Below are 17586 nucleotides of genomic sequence, written 5' to 3'. Positions count from 1 at the left end.
GCTTAATCATCCTGTGTGCAATTACACATGGCAAACATCTTGAATTAATGTTGAAGATGTTGCTAGTGAGAGGTAAAGTAAGAAGGGAGTGGAAGGGGACAAATGTCATAACCATCTACTAGAAAGGAGACCACGAACAGGCACTGAATCAGTCTCACCACCAAGAGTGGTCGGTGAGGTTCTGGAGTAGAAAACTAATGGCAATTTGATGGGCATGATAGTGGCTAAAGCAAACTGCTATCATGGTTTTGTGAAGGAAACATAGGCAACATCTCCTACTAACAGGTGTCATGTTTATGCCAACACCACTCTTAAAAGGCAAGGAAGAGTGCAGAGAATACATTACATGTGTACAGGATGTGATGTGCCTGTGTGTGTGTACACCCATGTTTTGAGGTATACCATAGGAAAAGGAACTACTGAAAACAGAAGAGTATAGTGTGCAAATTTGTAAATGTAATTACATGCATGGTAAATACTGAAACATCAATCATTTACAACAGGAAAAATAGCATTAATCAGTACAAAAATTGCATATATGCAAGAGCATACAAAAATCATAACACTGGTGCAGTAAAGTGCATACATAATGCATCATATAACAAGGGATTGTATCATAAAGCTGGCAGAGAGTCATGGCACTGGCTCTGACTATCCTAAAAAAAGTATTCATTTGTGAACACGTGAGTACAGTTCTACCATATTGTCTTCTATAGTGTGTAAAAAAAAATAGTCCCACAATGATGGTGAACATTATATGGGGCCCAAAATAGTCTGAGAAAAATGGGAGCTCTGAGATGCTAGTAGGGGATGGGTCTACAACACAAGCCCCGTGGCAGTTGATGATTAGCCACTGGAGAGCCCAAAATGTGCAAATGCTGATGAAACCTTCAAGGTAATTCACAAAGGGTGAACATAGGCTGGTGCCTTTTCACCAAAATACTGAGAGTAGGCCGAATCCTAGCTCAGTATTCCCAGGAGATATCTCTTGCTCGAGACAAACCAAAAAGGAGAGAAAAATAACACTCTTAAAGCATACTACAATCCTTCTTTAATATGTTTCCTGCATTCAAGCTTGAGTGGAGCACTGAGAATATCTTTTACAAATTGTAGATGTCAAAGTGGTCATCTTTATACACACTAAGACTGAACAGCAACAGTAACATCCTTTCTTGTTACATATAAACAACTCACCTCAATAATCTTTCTCCTGAACTCCTGAAGCTCAGCATCCTTAGAGTCTTCTAAGTCATGAACCGATCGACCAATAGCCAAACCTGGTAGGAGGATATTGTAAGATGTGAAGCATAAAAACCAAATAACCAACAAGCCAGAGCCTTGCCTTACCATCTTTTGCTCACAAAGAATAATGAAAAGAATATTCTATTCCCTACAGAGGGTGTATCCATCTTGACTTTATCTCTTTGATCATTACAGTACCAATTAGAATAGCTTAAGTTTCCTACTAAAAGACTTAACAAGTGCATAGCAACCTGCCCAACCCTATGACATCACTAGCACATGAGTGCAAGTGTTGTCTCCTGGCCATCGACATGTCGCTCACTAACCAAAGTAGTCTGTGCCTTGTGCCTGTTACTGAAAGGTATCAATAAATGTTTTCTATCCCTTATGGTGGGCATGGCCCAGATGTCCCATCATAAAGAAAGCAAAATATATAATGAAAAATAATCCCATATGATTAAATAGATTAGCAATCAAAAGTAACACAACATTAAATCATTACCTCTGCAAAGTGGGTTCCAGAAGGGGTATTTAACATGCTTAATATCCTCTGGTAACAAAAAAAGATGAGGAAACGACTTTTCTTCCTTTATACTCTAAACCTGTCTTCTTACTGTACTCTAATTTCATATACTTGCAAAGTTGATGGTAAATAACATGAAAATATTTAAAAATGCCAAACCTTCCACATTAAAATTCAGTGAGGGAGATTGAATGGCAAGACTGAAGAGGAATATGGAGGATTTCTTCCTTCACATTGAAAACTTTATCCTCATTTCATACACACTCAACTTTCAGGCACAGGCACAGCACTGATGGTAAATAGCATGAATATACATACAAATATCACACCTTTCATGCTAAATGTAAGTGCGAAATAAAGTGGATGATACGAATGGGAATGATACTGAGGGTTTTGTTTCTTTGGTAATTATCTCAGTCTATACCTATCATCTATCATCAACAACCCCATTACCCAAAGATTACAATGATATAAACACATTTTTTTTTATACAGGTTGTACCTCCCTAATCCAGTGCTCCCTGGTCCAGTAACTCCCATGACCCAGCAAATTTTGAACCTGCCACTATTAGTTTGTGGCTCTGCAACCAAGGCAGCACTGTTAGCAGCATTAAGGTATCAAAATCTGTTTACACTGCAGCCAAGCTAATTAACTGTCCTGTTAATGTCATATACTCAGTTTTTTGCTGAAAAAAATAACCAGAAAAGTTTAAAGTTTTGGAAAACTTTAAAAGGTGCCAGGAGTACAGAATTAGACTGTGCACTTGTAAAGCAATTTAAGCTCCCATGTAATGAACGTGTAAGCATTTCTGGGAGATGCTTATCAAACAAGAATGGTTACACAAGTTTAAGTGGAGAAAAAGAATTTCAGCACATAGAGCATATGGAGAAAAGCACAGGGCTGACATGGAAGTTTGTAGTATAAGGTCTTGTTAAAAGATTGGATAAAAACTCCAATTCTCTACCAAACAACCGACAGTAATACATACAGGGCGAGAGAGTGTACAGGATCGCTGTCTTGACAATAACAATAAAACAATAGCAACAAGTCAACCAAAGCCTACCAACCTATGGTCATTTGTTACATTACCTACTCATCACAAAGCTGTGACAAAGTTTGAGGATGAATTTGTAGTATTAGTGGCAGTGGAAAACTTAGCCCCAGAATAGGTGTGTAACACTAATACATCTGACCTGTATTGGCGTTGTATGCTGCAAAAAACACTTGCCCAAGATACTGAGTTTCAATCTAGGGATACTTCTGATGTAAACTGATGTAACAATAAAAACCATGTATTAAACTTTCTAAAAGGGGAAGCAGAAGGAGGAGTCATGCGGGGAGTGCTCATCCTCCTCGAAGGCTCAGATTGAGGTGTCTAAATGTATGTCGATGTAACCAAGATGAGAAAAAAGGAGAGATAGGTAGTATGTTTGTGGAAAGGGACCTGGATGTTTTGGCTCTGAGTGAAACAAAGCTCAAGGGTAAAGGGGAAGAGTGGTTTGGGAATGTCTTGGGAGTAAAGTCAGGGGTTAGTGAGAGGACAAGAGCAAGGGAAGGAGTAGCTCTACTCCTGAAACAGGAGTGGTGGGAGTATGTGATACAGAGTAAGAAAGTAAACTAGATTGATATGGGTAAAACTGAAAGTGGATGGAGAGAGATGGGTGATTATTGGTGAACATGCATCTGGGCATGAGAGGAAAGATCATGAGAGGCAAGTGTTTTGGGAGCAGCTGAGTGAGTGTGTTTGTAGTTTTGATGCACGAGACCGGGTTGTGGTGATGGGTGATTTGAATGCAAAGGTGAATACTGTGGTAATTGAGGGAATAATTGGTATACATGGGGTGTTCAGTGTTGTTAATGGAAATGGTGAAGAGTTTGTTAATTTATGTGCTAAAAAAGGACTGGTGATTAAAAACATGGTTTAAAAAGAGAGATTTTTATTTATTATTTACTTATTTTGCTTTGTCGCTGTCTCCCACGTTAGCGAGGTAGCGCAAGGAAACAGACAAAAGAATGGCCCAACCCGCCCACATACACATGTATATACATACACATCCACACACGCAAATATACATACCTATACATCTCAATGTACACATATATATACACACACAGACATATACATATATACACATGTACATAATTCATAGTCTGCCTTTATTTGTTCCCATCGCCACCTCACCACACATGGAATAACAACCCCCTCCCCCCTCATGTGTGCGAGGTGGCGCTAGGAAAGACACCAAAGGCCCCATTCGTTCAAACTCAGTCTCTAGCTGTCATGTAATAATGCACCGAAACCACAGCTCCCTTTCCACATCCAGGCCCCACACACTTTCCATGGTTTACCCCAGATGCTTACATGCCCTGGTTCAATCCATTGACAGCACATCGACCCCGATATACCACATCGTTCCAATTCACTCTATTCCTTGCAAGCCTTTCACCCTCCTGCATGCTCAGGCCCCGATCACTCAAAATCTTTTTCACTCCATCTTTCCACCTCCAATTTGGTCTCCCACTTCTCCTCGTTCCCTCCACCTCTGACACATATATCCTCTTCGTCAATCTTTCCCCACTCATTCTCTCCATGTGACCAAACCATTTCAAAACACCCTCTTCTGCTCTCTCAACCACACTCTTTTTATTTCCACACATCTCTCTCACCCTTACATTACTTACTCGATCAAACCACCTCACACCACATATTGTCCTCAAACATCTCATTTCCAGCACATCCACCCTCCTGTGCACAACTCTATCCATAGCCCATGCCTCGCAACCAAACAACATTGTTGGAACCACTATTCCTTCAAACATACCCATTTTTGCTTTCCGAGATAATGTTCTCGACTTCCAAACATTCTTCAAGGCTCCCAGAATTTTCGCCCCCTCCCCCACCCTATGATTCACTTCCACTTCCATGGTTCCATCCGCTGCCAGATCCACTCCCAGATATCTAAAACACTTTACTTCCTCCAGTTTTTCTCCATTCAAACTTACCTCCCAATTGACTTGACCCTCAACCCTACTGTACCTAATAACCTTGCTCTTATTCACATTTACTCTTAACTTTCTTCTTTCACACACTTTACCAAACTCAGTCACCAGCTTCTGCAGTTTCTCACCCAAATCAGCCACCAGCACTGTTTCATCAGCGAACAACAACTAACTCACTTCCCAAGCTCTCTCATCCACAACAGACTGCATACTTGCCCCTCTTTCCAAAACTCTTGCATTCACCTCCCTAACAACCCCATCCATAAACAAATCAAACAGCCATGGAGACATCACACACCCCTGCCGCAAACCTACATTCACTGAGAACTAATCACTTTCCTCTCTTCCTACACGTACACATGCCGTACATTCTCGATAAAAACTTTTCACTGCTTCTAACAACTTACCTCCAACACCATACATTCTTAAAACCTTCCACTGAGCATCTCTATCAACTCTATCATATGCCTTCTCCACATCCATAAATGCTACATACAAATCCATTTCCTTTTCTAAGTATTTCTCACATACATTCTTCAAAGCAAACACCTGATCCACACATCCTATACCACTTCTGAAACCACACTGCTCTTCCCCAATCTGATGCTCTGTACACGCCTTCACCCTCTCAATCAATACCCTCCCATATAATTTACCAGGAATACTCAACAAACTTATACCTCTGTAATTTGAGCACTCACTCTTATCCCCTTTGCCTTTGTACAATGGCACTATGCAAGCATTCTGCCAATCCTCAGGCACCTCACCATGAATCATACATACATTAAATAACCTTACCAACCAGTCAACAATACAGTCACCCCCTTTTTTAATAAATTCCACTACAATATCATCCAAACCTGCTGCTTTGCCGGCTTTCATCTTCTGTAAAGCTTTTACTACCTCTTTTCTATTTACCAAATCATTTTCACTTTGCACACCACCTAGACCAAAACACCCTATATCTGCCACTCTATCATCAAACACATTCAACAGACCTTCAAAATACTCACTCCATCTCCTTCTCACATCACCACTACTTGTTATCACTTCCCCATTAGCCCCCTTCACTGAAGTTCCCATTTGCTCCCTTGTCTTACACACTTATTTACCTCCTTCCAAAACATCTTTTTATTCTCCCTGAAATTTAATGATACTCTCTCACCCCAACTCTCATTTGCCCTCTTTTTCACCTCTTGCACCTTTCTCTTGACCTCCTGCCTCTTTCTTTTATATCTCTCCCATACATATGTAAGTAGGAGAGATGGCCAGAGAGCGTTGTTGGATTATGCGTTAATTCATAGGCGCAGCGAAAGAGAGACTTTTGGATGTTAATGTGCTGAGAGGTGCAACTGGAGGGATGTCTGATCATTATCTTGTGGAGGCGAAGGTGAAGATTTGTAGAGGGTTTCAGAAAAGAAGAGAGAATGTTAGGGTGAAGAAAGTGGTGAGAGTAAGTGAGCTTGGGAAGGAGACTTGTGTGAGGAAGTACCAGGAGGGACTGAGTACAGAATGGAAAAAGGTGAGAACAAAGGACGTAAGGGGAGTGGGGGAGGAATGGGATGTATTTAGGGAATCAGTGATGGCTTGCACAAAAGATGCTTGTGGCATGAGAAGCGTGGGAGGTGAGCAGATTAGAAAGGGTAGTGAGTGGTGGGATGAAGAAGTAAGATTATTAGTGAAAGGAGAAGAGAGAAACATTTGGACGATTTTTGCAGGGAAATAATGCAAATGGCTGGGAGATGTATAAAAGAAAGAGACAGGAGGTCAAGAGAAAAATGCAAGAAGTGAAAAAGAGAGCAAATGAGAGTTGGAGTGAGAGAGTATCATTAAACTTTAGGGAGAATAAAAAGATGTTTTGGAAGGAGGTAAATAAAGTACGTCAGACATGGGAACAAATGGGAACATCAGTGAAGGGGGCTAATGGGGAGGTGATAACAAGTAGTGGTGATGTGAGGAGGAGATGGAGTGAGTATTTTGAAGGTTTGTTGAATGTGTTTGATGATAAAGTAGGAGATATAGGGTGTTTTGGTCGAGGTGGTGTGCAAAGTGAGAGGGTTAGGGAGAATGATTTGGTGAACAGAGAAGAGGTAGTAAAAGCTTTGCGGAAGATGAAAGCTGGCAAGGCAGTGGGTTTGGATGGTATTGCAATGGAATTTATTAAAAAAGGGGGTGACTGTGTTGATGACTGGTTGGTAAGGTTATTTAATGTATGTATGACTCATGGTGAGGTGCCTGAGGATTGGCGGAATGCTTGCATAGTGCCATTGTACAAAGGCAAAGGGGATAAAGGTGAGTGCTCAAATTACAGAGGTATAAGTTTGTTGAGTATTCTTGGGAAATTATATGGGAGGGTATTGATTGAGAGGGTGAAGGGTATTGATTGAGAGGGTGAAGTCATGTACATAGCATGAGATTGGGGAAGAGCAGTGTGGTTTCAGAAGTGGTAGAGGATGAGTGGATCAGGTGTTTGCTTTGAAGAATGCATGTGAGAAATACTAAGAAAAGCAAATGGATTCATATGTAGCATTTATGGATCTGGAGAAGGTATATGATAGAGTTGATAGAGATGCTCTGAGGAAGGTATTAAGAATATATGGTGTGGGAGGCAAGTTTTCAGAAGCAGTGAAAAGTTTCTATCGACGATGTAAGGCAGGTGTACGTGTAGGAAGAGAGGAAAGGATTGGTTCTCAGTGAATGTTGGTTTGCGGCAGGGGTGCGTGATGTCTCCATGGTTATTCAATTTGTTTATGGATGCGGTTGTTAGGGAGGTGAATGCAAGAGTTTTGGAAAGAGGGGCAAGTATGCAGTCTGTTGTGGATGAGAGAGCTTGGGAAGTGAGTCAGTTGTTGTTCGCTGATGATACGGCGCTGGTGGCTGATTTGGGTGAGAAACTGCAGAAGCTGGTGACTGAGTTTGGTAAAATGTGTGAAAGAAGAAAGTTGGGAGTAAATGTGAATAAGAGCAAGGTTATTAGGTACAGTAGGGTTGAGGGACAAGTCAATTAGGAGGTAAGTTTCAATGGAGAAAAACTGGAGGAAGTGAAGTGTTTAAGATATCTGGGAGTGGATTTGGCAGCGGATGGAACCATGGAAACGGAAGTGAGTCATAGGGTGGGGGAGGGGGCCAAAGTTCTGGGAGCGTTGAAGAATGTGTGGAAGTCGAGAACGTTATCTTGGAAAGCAAGAATGGGTATGTTTGAAATGGGTATGTTTGAAGGAATAGTGGTTCCAGCAATGTTATATGGTTGCGAGGCATGGGCTATAGATAGAGTTGTGCGGAGGAGGGTGGATGTGCTGGAAATGAGATGTATGAGGACAATATGTGGTGTAATGGGGTTTGATTGAGTAAGTAATGAAAGGGTAAGAGACGTGTGTTAATAAAAAGAGTGTGGGTGAGAGAGCAGAAGAGGGTGTATTGAAATGGTTTGGTTGCATGGAGAGAATAAGTGAGGAAAGATTGACCGAGAGGATATATGTGTCATAGGATGAGGGAACGAGGAGAAGTGGGAAACCAAACTGGAGGGGGAAAGATGGAGTGAAAAAGATTTTGAGTGATCGGGGCCTGAACATGCAGGAGGGTGAAAGGCGTGCAAGGAATAGAGTGAATTGGAACGATGTGGTATACCGGGGTCGATGTACTGTCAATAGATTGAACCAGGGCATGTGAAGCGTCTGGGGTAAACCATGGAAAGTTCTGTGGGGCCTGAATGTGGAAAGGGGGCTGTGGTTTCGGTGCATTATACATGACAGCTAGAGACTGAGTGTGAACGAATGTGGCCTTTGTTGACTTTTCCTAGCACTACCTCGTGCACATGCGGGGGGAAGGGGTTGTTTTTCATGTGTGGCGGGGTGACGACTGGAATAAATAAGGGCAGACAGTATGAATTATGTACATGTGTCTATATGTATATGTCTGTGTGTGTATATATATGTATACGTTGAGATGTATAGGTATGTATATGTTCGTGTGTGGAAGTGTATATATACATGTGTATGTGGGTGGGTTGGGCCATTCTTTCGTATGTTTCCTTGCTCTACCTCGCTAACGCGGGAGACAGCGACAACATATAATAAATAAATAAATAAATAAATGTAAATTATTTCCTATTCTAAGCTTTGTTCTGCCTTTGATAACACAGCAATATATATGTGGAATGAGCTGGCAAGACTATGGGTCAGGAATATGTTTACATGGGTTCCCTTGTAGGTAAATTTCTGTTTTCAGGCATTTTCTGTAGTCCAGTAATGTCCTGGTCCCTAGGTAGCTGGACGCAAGAGGTACAACCTGTGCTATATCTCAAAACCTTGTATCTAGCTAATAATTCAACTTTTAATAGTATTTCTCAAAACCCTGTATCCAGCTACTAATTCAACCTTTAATAGTATTTCTCAGAACCTTGCATCCAGCTACTAATTCAACTTTAATAGTATTTCTCAAAAACTTGTATCCAGCTACTAATTTAACCTTTAATAGTATTTCTCAAAACCTTGTATCCAGTTACTAATTCAACCTTTAATAATATTTCTCTGAAAATTTTATACACTTCATTTGCACATGACTGCATTTCTACATTCACTGCACCATCTAAGCTTTCAGTTAGCTTCCTTTCATACTCCTCCCTGCATCAATTTTTCATTCATCTTGCTTGCCATCATTTCACCTCTCCATTATTCCTTACACCATACCTGAACCTCATACCCACAAAAACTGCAAAATGGTCAGGGTATACAAAGAATCCTCTCACAACTCTATCTAGCAAAGCCTTTCCTATTCTTTCATCCACTGCCACATAAACAATCAAAGCCATTTGCTGTTCACTTCCATAATTCCTCATCCATGTATGTCTGTGCTGAAAAAAGGTGTTTGCAAGGAATCAACCCAGTTCAGTGCAAACATCCACAAGATAACTTCTATTCTCACTTACTCCAGGCACTCTCCATTAACCATCTCAAAAATTTCATCACATCCCACTTTTGCATCTATATCTCCCAATATGATCATGTTTCTTGCATTCTCAAAAGCACTAATACAGTCATTCATATTTCTCCAGAACAGCTTCATTTCATCCTTACTTCATACTCATGGGAGCACATACTTACACATACCCATGCATACTTCACATTCCCAATCTTTCCTTTCACCTACACTATTCCTGATCCATTCCATCTATGCTCTGCAAAACCCTCCCACACTCTTGGTGACAGCAGAATTAGCACATTCTTCTTTCCGTAATCCCTGATAATTTTCACTCATTCCTTTTAGTACCACACTTCCTTCCATGCCCTCCCATGATTTGCAATCATTTCCATTTTCACTACACACACCCTGACCAATCCCTAGCACATCCAAGCTACAATTTTTAAACCTCTCCAAAAGCTCCCTCATTTTACTGTCACTTGTCATCCCATTCAGCAATATCACCCTCAATTGCTTGTCTTTTTAAATCCTCGGCATAACTAATAGACTCCAATGCCACTTCTTAGCCTTTTATGCCTCACCACTGACAGGTCACTGACAGAGAGCAACTCCAGCACAGTGTGTCCAAAGGCAGCAAGGCTCCAAAACTGTCAAAAATAAAACATGAAAGGACATCTCAGGTGTTTGTCTAAATCTAAAAGTACTGCCTGGTGGAGTTGGGCAACATCTCCCCCTTTAGTTACACCCCTAAGGGGTGTACTAACAAAGTCACCAGAAGGTGGGGTGAAACTTGGATACTCTGGTAAAACTAGAGTATCCCCTTGAAGTACTGAAACCAACAACTCTCCCCAACTTTAAGCTTTTTTACTTTTTGGAGTAACAGCATCCCCGACCTCATTGGCTAGGATATAGCCAATGCACAATTATATGCAGCAATTATGGGAGAATATGTCTGCCAAGTACATCAGGAAAAATGTACATGAGAATGTTAATTGATATAGTGATGGAAGTGACTGAATGCAGAATAAGTGAAGAGCAAGGGGGCTTCAGGAAAGGTAGGGATGTGTGGATCAGATTTTTGAAGTAAGGATGACCTTGGAAAAGTATTCAACAAAAGGTAAGAAGTTGCATGCAACTTTTATAGATCTGGAGAAAGTGTATGACAGAGTCAAGCAGAATGCTTTATGGGATTTGTTATGGATATATGGTGTAGGGGCACAAGTGCTGGATGATGCGAATTATCTAAAGAGGAGCAACTGTGTAAGAATTGATGGAGAGTTGAGCGAAAGTTTTGGGATACATGTTGGTGTGAGGCAGGGCTGTGTGAAGTCACCATGGCTTTCTAATCATACATATATGGATGAGTGATAAGAGAAATGAAAGCAAAACTAAGGAAAAAGGGTGCAGTGATGGAATGTGGTGGATAGATATGGACAGTGGCAACCCATTTGCAGATGATACTGTGTTGTTTGCTGAGTGAAGAGGAGTTGCAGAAGGTTGTGTTTTATGATGTGTGTAAGCTCAAGCAATTGAAGGTAAATGCAAGTAAAAGTAAAGTAATGGAGTTTGAAAGGAAATAGAGTGAAAGTGTAGATTTTGTCAAACCATAAAGGGTGAAAGAAGAGTGTACTAAATTGTGCCTTGGATATGGGGGGAGAAGGGCTGGAAGAAGTTAGAGAATTTAAGAATTCAGGAGTTGTCTTGGGTAAGCTTAGCGATATGAAAGGAGAGATAAGGGAGAGAGCAGTATAAGGTAGAAGAGTTATTGGGTCCCTTAACAGAATAATGAAGGGTAAAGTATGAAAGTGAAGAGAGGATTAAGGAACAGCATAGTCCTCCTAACCCTGACCTATGCAGCCAAAACATGGACATGGAATGAGGCACAGAGGTCAAGATCCAGACTGCGGAAATGAGGTAATTGAGAAGAGCATGTGGCGTGACTAGATGGAATGAAGAAAGAAATGAAAGGGTGTATGAGAGATGTGGTATGGCAGGGAATGCAAAGGGAATGAACTGTGGAGTAGCAGAATGGGTGAAATGTAATACTTTGAGGTCGTTTGGGCATATGGAAAGAATGCAAGACTGGGAGGTTACAAGGAGAGTGTATAATAGCACAATTAAAGGCATTGGTGTGAGAGGAAGATCACCTTTGACATGGGTATGTAGGGTGGAGGAATACTGGAAGGAGGGAAATGGTGGAAGAACGCATGGAATGGTGTATGCGAGGGAGGCATGTAAGGACAGGAATAAGTAGGGACTCTTTTGTCATGGTCACCCAATGATGCGGATCCCGGAAAAAATGGGAGTCAGGGAAATGACCATCAAGTATAATGAATAAATATCTTATCATTTCTATTTTTTCTATTATAATACTATGTCACTGTCTCCCGCAATAGCAAGGTAGCGTAAAAAAACAGATGAAAGAATGGCCCAACCCACCCACATACACATGTATATACATACACACCCACACAAGCACATAGACATACCTATACATACATATACATACACAGACACATACATACACATTTACATATTCATACTTGCTGCCTTCATCCATTCCCGTCACCACCCCACTACACGTGAAATGGCACCCCCTTCTCCCGTGCATGTGCGAGGCAGTGCTAGGAAAACACAAAAAGGTCACATTCGTTCACACTGTCTCTAGCTGTCATGTGTAATGCACTGAAACCACAGCTCCCTTTCCACATCCAGGCCCCACAAAACTTTCCTGGTTTACCCCAGATGCTTCACATGCCCTGGTTCAATCCATTGACAGCAAGTCGACCCCGGTACAAAAAAGTATTCACATCTTGGTTACATCCACACACATTTAGACATCCCAATCTGAGCCTTCGAAGAGGATGAGCACTCCATGCTTGACTCTTGCTTCCCCTTTTAGAAAGTTAAAATACAAGGAAGGGAGGGTCTCTAGCTGTCATGTGTAATGCACTGAAACCATAGCTCCCTTTCCACATCCAGGCCCCACAAAATTTTCCAGGTTTACCCCAGATGCTTCACATGCCCTGGTTCAATCCAATTACAGCAAGTCGACCCAGGTACAAAAAAAGTATTTACATCTTGGTTACATCCACACACATTTAGACATCCCAATCTGAGCCTTTGAAGAGGATGAGCTCTCCATGCATGACTCCTGCTTCCCATTTTAGAAAGTTAAAATACAAGGAAGGGAGGGTTTTGCTTTCCAAGATAATGTTCTCGACTTCCACACATCTTTCAACACTCCCAGAACTTTCACCCCCTCCCCCATCCTATGATTCACTTCCGCTTCCATAGTTCCATCCACTGCCAAATCCACTCCCAGATATCTAAAACACTTCACTTCCTCCAGTTTTTCTCCATTCAAACTTACCTCCCAACTGACTTGTCCCACAACCCTACTGTACCTAATAACCTTGCTCTTATTCACATTTACTTTCAACTTTCTTCTTTCACACACTTTACCAAACTCAGTCACCAGCTTCTGCAGTTTCTCATCCAAATCAGCCACCAGCACTGTATCATCAGCAAACCACAACTGACTCACTTCCCAAGCTCTCTCATCCACAACAGACTGTATACTTGCCCCTTTCCAAAACTCTTGCATTCACCTCCCTAACAACCCCATCCATAAACAAATTAAACAACCATGGAGATATCACACACACACCTGCTGCAAACATTCACTAAAAACCAATCACTTTCCTCTCTTCCTGCTCGTACACATGCCTTACATCCTCCATAAAAACTTTTCACTACTTCTAAAAACTTACCTCCTACACCATATATTCTTAATACCTTCCACAGAGAATCTCTATCAACTCTATCATATGTCTTCTCCAGATCCATAAATGCTACATACAAATCCATTTGCTTTTCTAAGTATTTCTCACATACATTCTTCAATGCAAACACCTGATCCACAAATGCTCTACAACTTCTGAAAACACACTGCTCTTCCCCAATCTGATGCTCTGTACATGACTTCACCCTCTCAATCAATACTCTCCCATATAATTTACCAGGAATACTCAACAAACTTATACCTCTGTAATTTCAGCACTCACTATTATCCCCTTTGCCTTCGTACAATGGCACTATGCAAGCATTCCGCCAATCCTCAAGCACCTCACCATGAGTCATACATACATCAAATAATCTTACTAACCAGTCAACAATACAGTCATCCCCTTTTTAAACAAATTCCACTGCAATACCATCCAACCCCGCTGCCTTGCCAGCTTTACTACCTCTTCTCTGTTTACCAAATCATTCTCCCTAACCCTCTCACTTCACACACCACCTCGACCAAAACACCCTATATCTGCCACTCTATCTTCAAACACATTCAACAAACCTTCAAAATACTCACTCCATCTCCTCACATCACCACTACTTGTAATCACCTCCCCATTAGCCCCCTTCACTGATGTTCCCATTTGTTCCCTTGTCTTATGCACTTTATCTATCTCCTTCCAAAACATCTTTTTATCCTCCCTAAAATTTAATGATACTCTCTCTCACCCCAACTCTCATTTGCCCTCTTTTTCACCTCTTGCAACCTTCTCTTGATCTCCTGCCTCTTTCTTTTATACATCTCCCACTCATTTGCATTATTTCTCTGCAAAAGTCATCCAAATGCCTCTTCTCTTTCACTAATAATCTCACTTCTTCATCCCACCACTCAATACCCTTTCTAATCTGCCCACCTCCCACACTTCTAATGCCACAAGCATCTTTTGCGCAATCCATCACTGATTCCCTAAATACATCCCATTCCTCCCCCATTCCCCTTACCTCCTCTGTTCTCACCTTTTTCCATTCTGTACTCAGTCTCTCCTGGTACCTCCTCACACAAGTCTCCTTCCCAAGCTCACTTACTCTCACCACTCTCTTCACCTCAATATTCTCTCTTTTTTTTCTGAAAACCTCTACAAATCTTCACCTTCGCCTCCACAAGGTAATGATCAGACATCCCTCCAGTTGCACCTCTCAGCACATTAACATCCAAAAGTCTCTCTTTCACGCACCTATCAATTAACACGTAATCCAATAACGCTCTCTGGCCAACTCTCCTACTTACATATGTATACTTATGTATATCTCTCTTTTTAAACCAGGTATTTCCAATCACCAGTCCTTTTTCAGAACACAAATCTACAAGCTCTTCACCATTTCCATTTACAACACTGAACACCCCATGTACAACAATTATTCCCTTAACTGCCTCAGTATTCACCTTTGCATTCACATCACCCATCACTATAACCTGGTCTCGTGCATCAAAACTACTAACACACTCACTCAGCTGCTCCCAAAACACTTGGTTCTCATGATCTTTCTTCTCATGCCCAGGTGCATATGCACCAATAATCACACATCTCTCTCCATCCACTTTCAGTTTTACCCATATCAATCTAGTTTACTTTACCCATATCAATCTAGAGTTTACTTTCTTACACTCTATCACATACTCCCACCACTCCTGTTTCAGGAGTTGTGTTACTCCTTCCCTTGCTCTTGTCCTATCACTAACACCTGACTTTACTCCCTAGACATTCCCAAACCACTCTTCCCCTTTACCCTTGAGCTTCGTTTCACTCAAGAGCCGAAACATCCAGGTACCTTCCCTCAAACATACTACCTATCTCTCCTTTTTTCTCATCTAGTCACCTTTAGTCACCTTCTACGACACGTGAGGAATGCGTGGGAAGTATTCTTTCTCCCCTATCCCAAGGGATAAAAATAAAATAAGTATACAACAATATTCAATATAAAGAGGGAGAAGCAGAACTTTGAAAGAATACAGCAGAGAGGGCAAAAGTTAACACAAAACTCATCTACTAGTTCATGAGGAGCAAAGACTTATTCAACCCTTCGAGTGCGTTAAGCCAGTATACAGATGACCCCCAATTTACGATGGTTTGACTTACAAATTTCAACTTTATGATCGTGAGATATTCAACACTATATCATAAAACAGGTTTTGTGTTAGATGATTTTGTCCAACTGTAGGCTAATGTAAGTGTTCTGAGAATGTTTAAGGTAAGGTACGCTAGGCTAAGCTATGCTGTTTGGTAGGTTAGATATACAGTATTAAATGTATTTTTGACTTACATTTTCAACTTACAATAGGTTTATAGGAACATAACCCCATTGTAAGTCAAGAAGCATCTGTAATAGTCTACACAACAGCCTGAGACAACCCAGAAGACTGAGAAAAAGCTGCTTACTGTAAGTTTTCAGATGATTTATGATTCCATAACTTATCCACAGATGTCACTAGCAACATAAAAATGTTGACAACCGGAAAAATATCATACATCACAGTCTCACATGAAGTGTTTAGGAGTAATTATATCATCAAGGCAGGTTTACATGGTATGTACTGAAGTAAATTTTACAATCAAGAGACAATTTCTATTGTATTATTATTCATATTTTGGATGAAAATGAGATTATTTCTTTCATCTATTCATGTGCATAATGTTCTAAGTAAATGACATGAAAATATGAAAATAATGCATATACAGTAACATATAATTTTTTTCATACATATTCGCCATTTCCCGCATTAGCAAGGCAGCGTTGAAAACTGAGGACTGAGCCTTAGAGGGAAAATCCTCACTTGGTCCCCTTCTCTATTACTTCTTTTGGAAAAATTAAAACGGGAGGGGAGGATTTCCAGCCCCCAACTCCCTCCCCTTTTCGTTGCCTTCTAAAATACGCAGGGAATACATGGGAAGTATTCTTTCTCACTTATCCCCAGGGACATATAAAAATATATGTAAAAATATGTAATGAATGGCATGTATGGGACATATATAAAATCATGGATGGAAAGAAGTCTGTAAAGTACATGATTTGTTTAGGTATAAGTAATAGTCATATAATGGAGTTGCACGGACTGTGATCCTTGCTGTGGTTACAAGAATGTTCTTCCGCCCACCAGTGATGCTACTACGTTTGTGAATCAAGAACCATTGCAACACAAACCTCGCCAGGTGGTAGAGTGTCCCGCAGTGTATCGAGACAGACTTCCCCAGAACTTTTTTAAAGGGGAAGTAAATGTTTATAGTTGTGTTACTGGAGTGATAGTTTTCATACATGGTGTTTTGACAAGAGAATAGTGAAATTGGAAAAAAAATGTAGCTTAGACATTGAAGCTTATTGATACAGTGGTTAAATTAATGAGAACTACTATTGACGTTTGTGTAAATAAATTATACATTTCCCTTTTCCATAGCCAGAGGTTGAACCATTATGTGACATTCATTTTCTCATTTCATTTCAAGCTAGAAGTTTCAGTTTTCTAAATTATTTCTTACTTTTATCATATGTATATATATATATGTATATGTGTGTGTGTGTGTGTATATGTGCGTGTGTATGTGTATGTATATATATATGTATACCTTTTCTTTTAAACTATTCGCCATTTCCCGCGTTAGCGAGGTAGCATTAAGAACAGAGGACTGGGCCTTTGAGGGAATACCCTCACCTGGGTATAGGGCATAGGGTATAGGGTATAGGGGTGAAAGAATACTTCCCACGCATTCCTCACGTGTCGTAGAAGGCGATTAGAGGGGACGGGAGCAGGGGGCCAGAAATCCTCCCCTCCTTGTATTTTTTAACTTTCTAAAATGGGAAACAGAAGGAGTCATGCGGGGAGTGCTCATCCTCCTCGAAGGCTCAGACTGGGGTGTCTAAATGTGTGTGGATGTAACCAAGATGTGAAAAAAGGAGAGATAGGTAGTATGTTTGAGGAAAGGAACCTGGATGTTTTGGCTCTGAGTGAAACGAAGCTCAAGGGTAAAGGGGAAGAGTGGTTTGAGAATGTCTTGGGAGTAAAGTCAGGGGTTAGTGAAAGGACAAGAGCAAGGGAAGGAGTAGCACTACTC

The 17586-nt window shown here is 40.9% G+C and overlaps 1 protein-coding gene across 3 annotated transcripts in view; it reads right to left on the bottom strand.

Annotated features, from left to right (window-relative positions):
- The window catches only part of LOC139751360 (phosphatidylinositol 4,5-bisphosphate 3-kinase catalytic subunit alpha isoform-like), a 230685-nt gene that overhangs the window by 180064 nt on the left and 33035 nt on the right, over positions 1-17586 (bottom strand). For all 3 annotated transcript variants that reach the window (XM_071666721.1, XM_071666722.1, XM_071666720.1), the window contains exon 4: positions 1195-1277. In XM_071666721.1, coding sequence (XP_071522822.1) covers positions 1195-1277 — 83 coding nt within the window. The remainder of the gene's footprint in view (positions 1-1194; positions 1278-17586) is intronic.

Source organism: Panulirus ornatus, chromosome 11, assembly GCF_036320965.1.
Source record: "Panulirus ornatus isolate Po-2019 chromosome 11, ASM3632096v1, whole genome shotgun sequence".
In the NCBI taxonomy this organism is placed as follows: domain Eukaryota; kingdom Metazoa; phylum Arthropoda; class Malacostraca; order Decapoda; family Palinuridae; genus Panulirus; species Panulirus ornatus.
The sequence above is the reverse complement of the archived record's forward strand: the minus strand, read 5'-3'. Positions and strand labels throughout refer to the sequence as shown.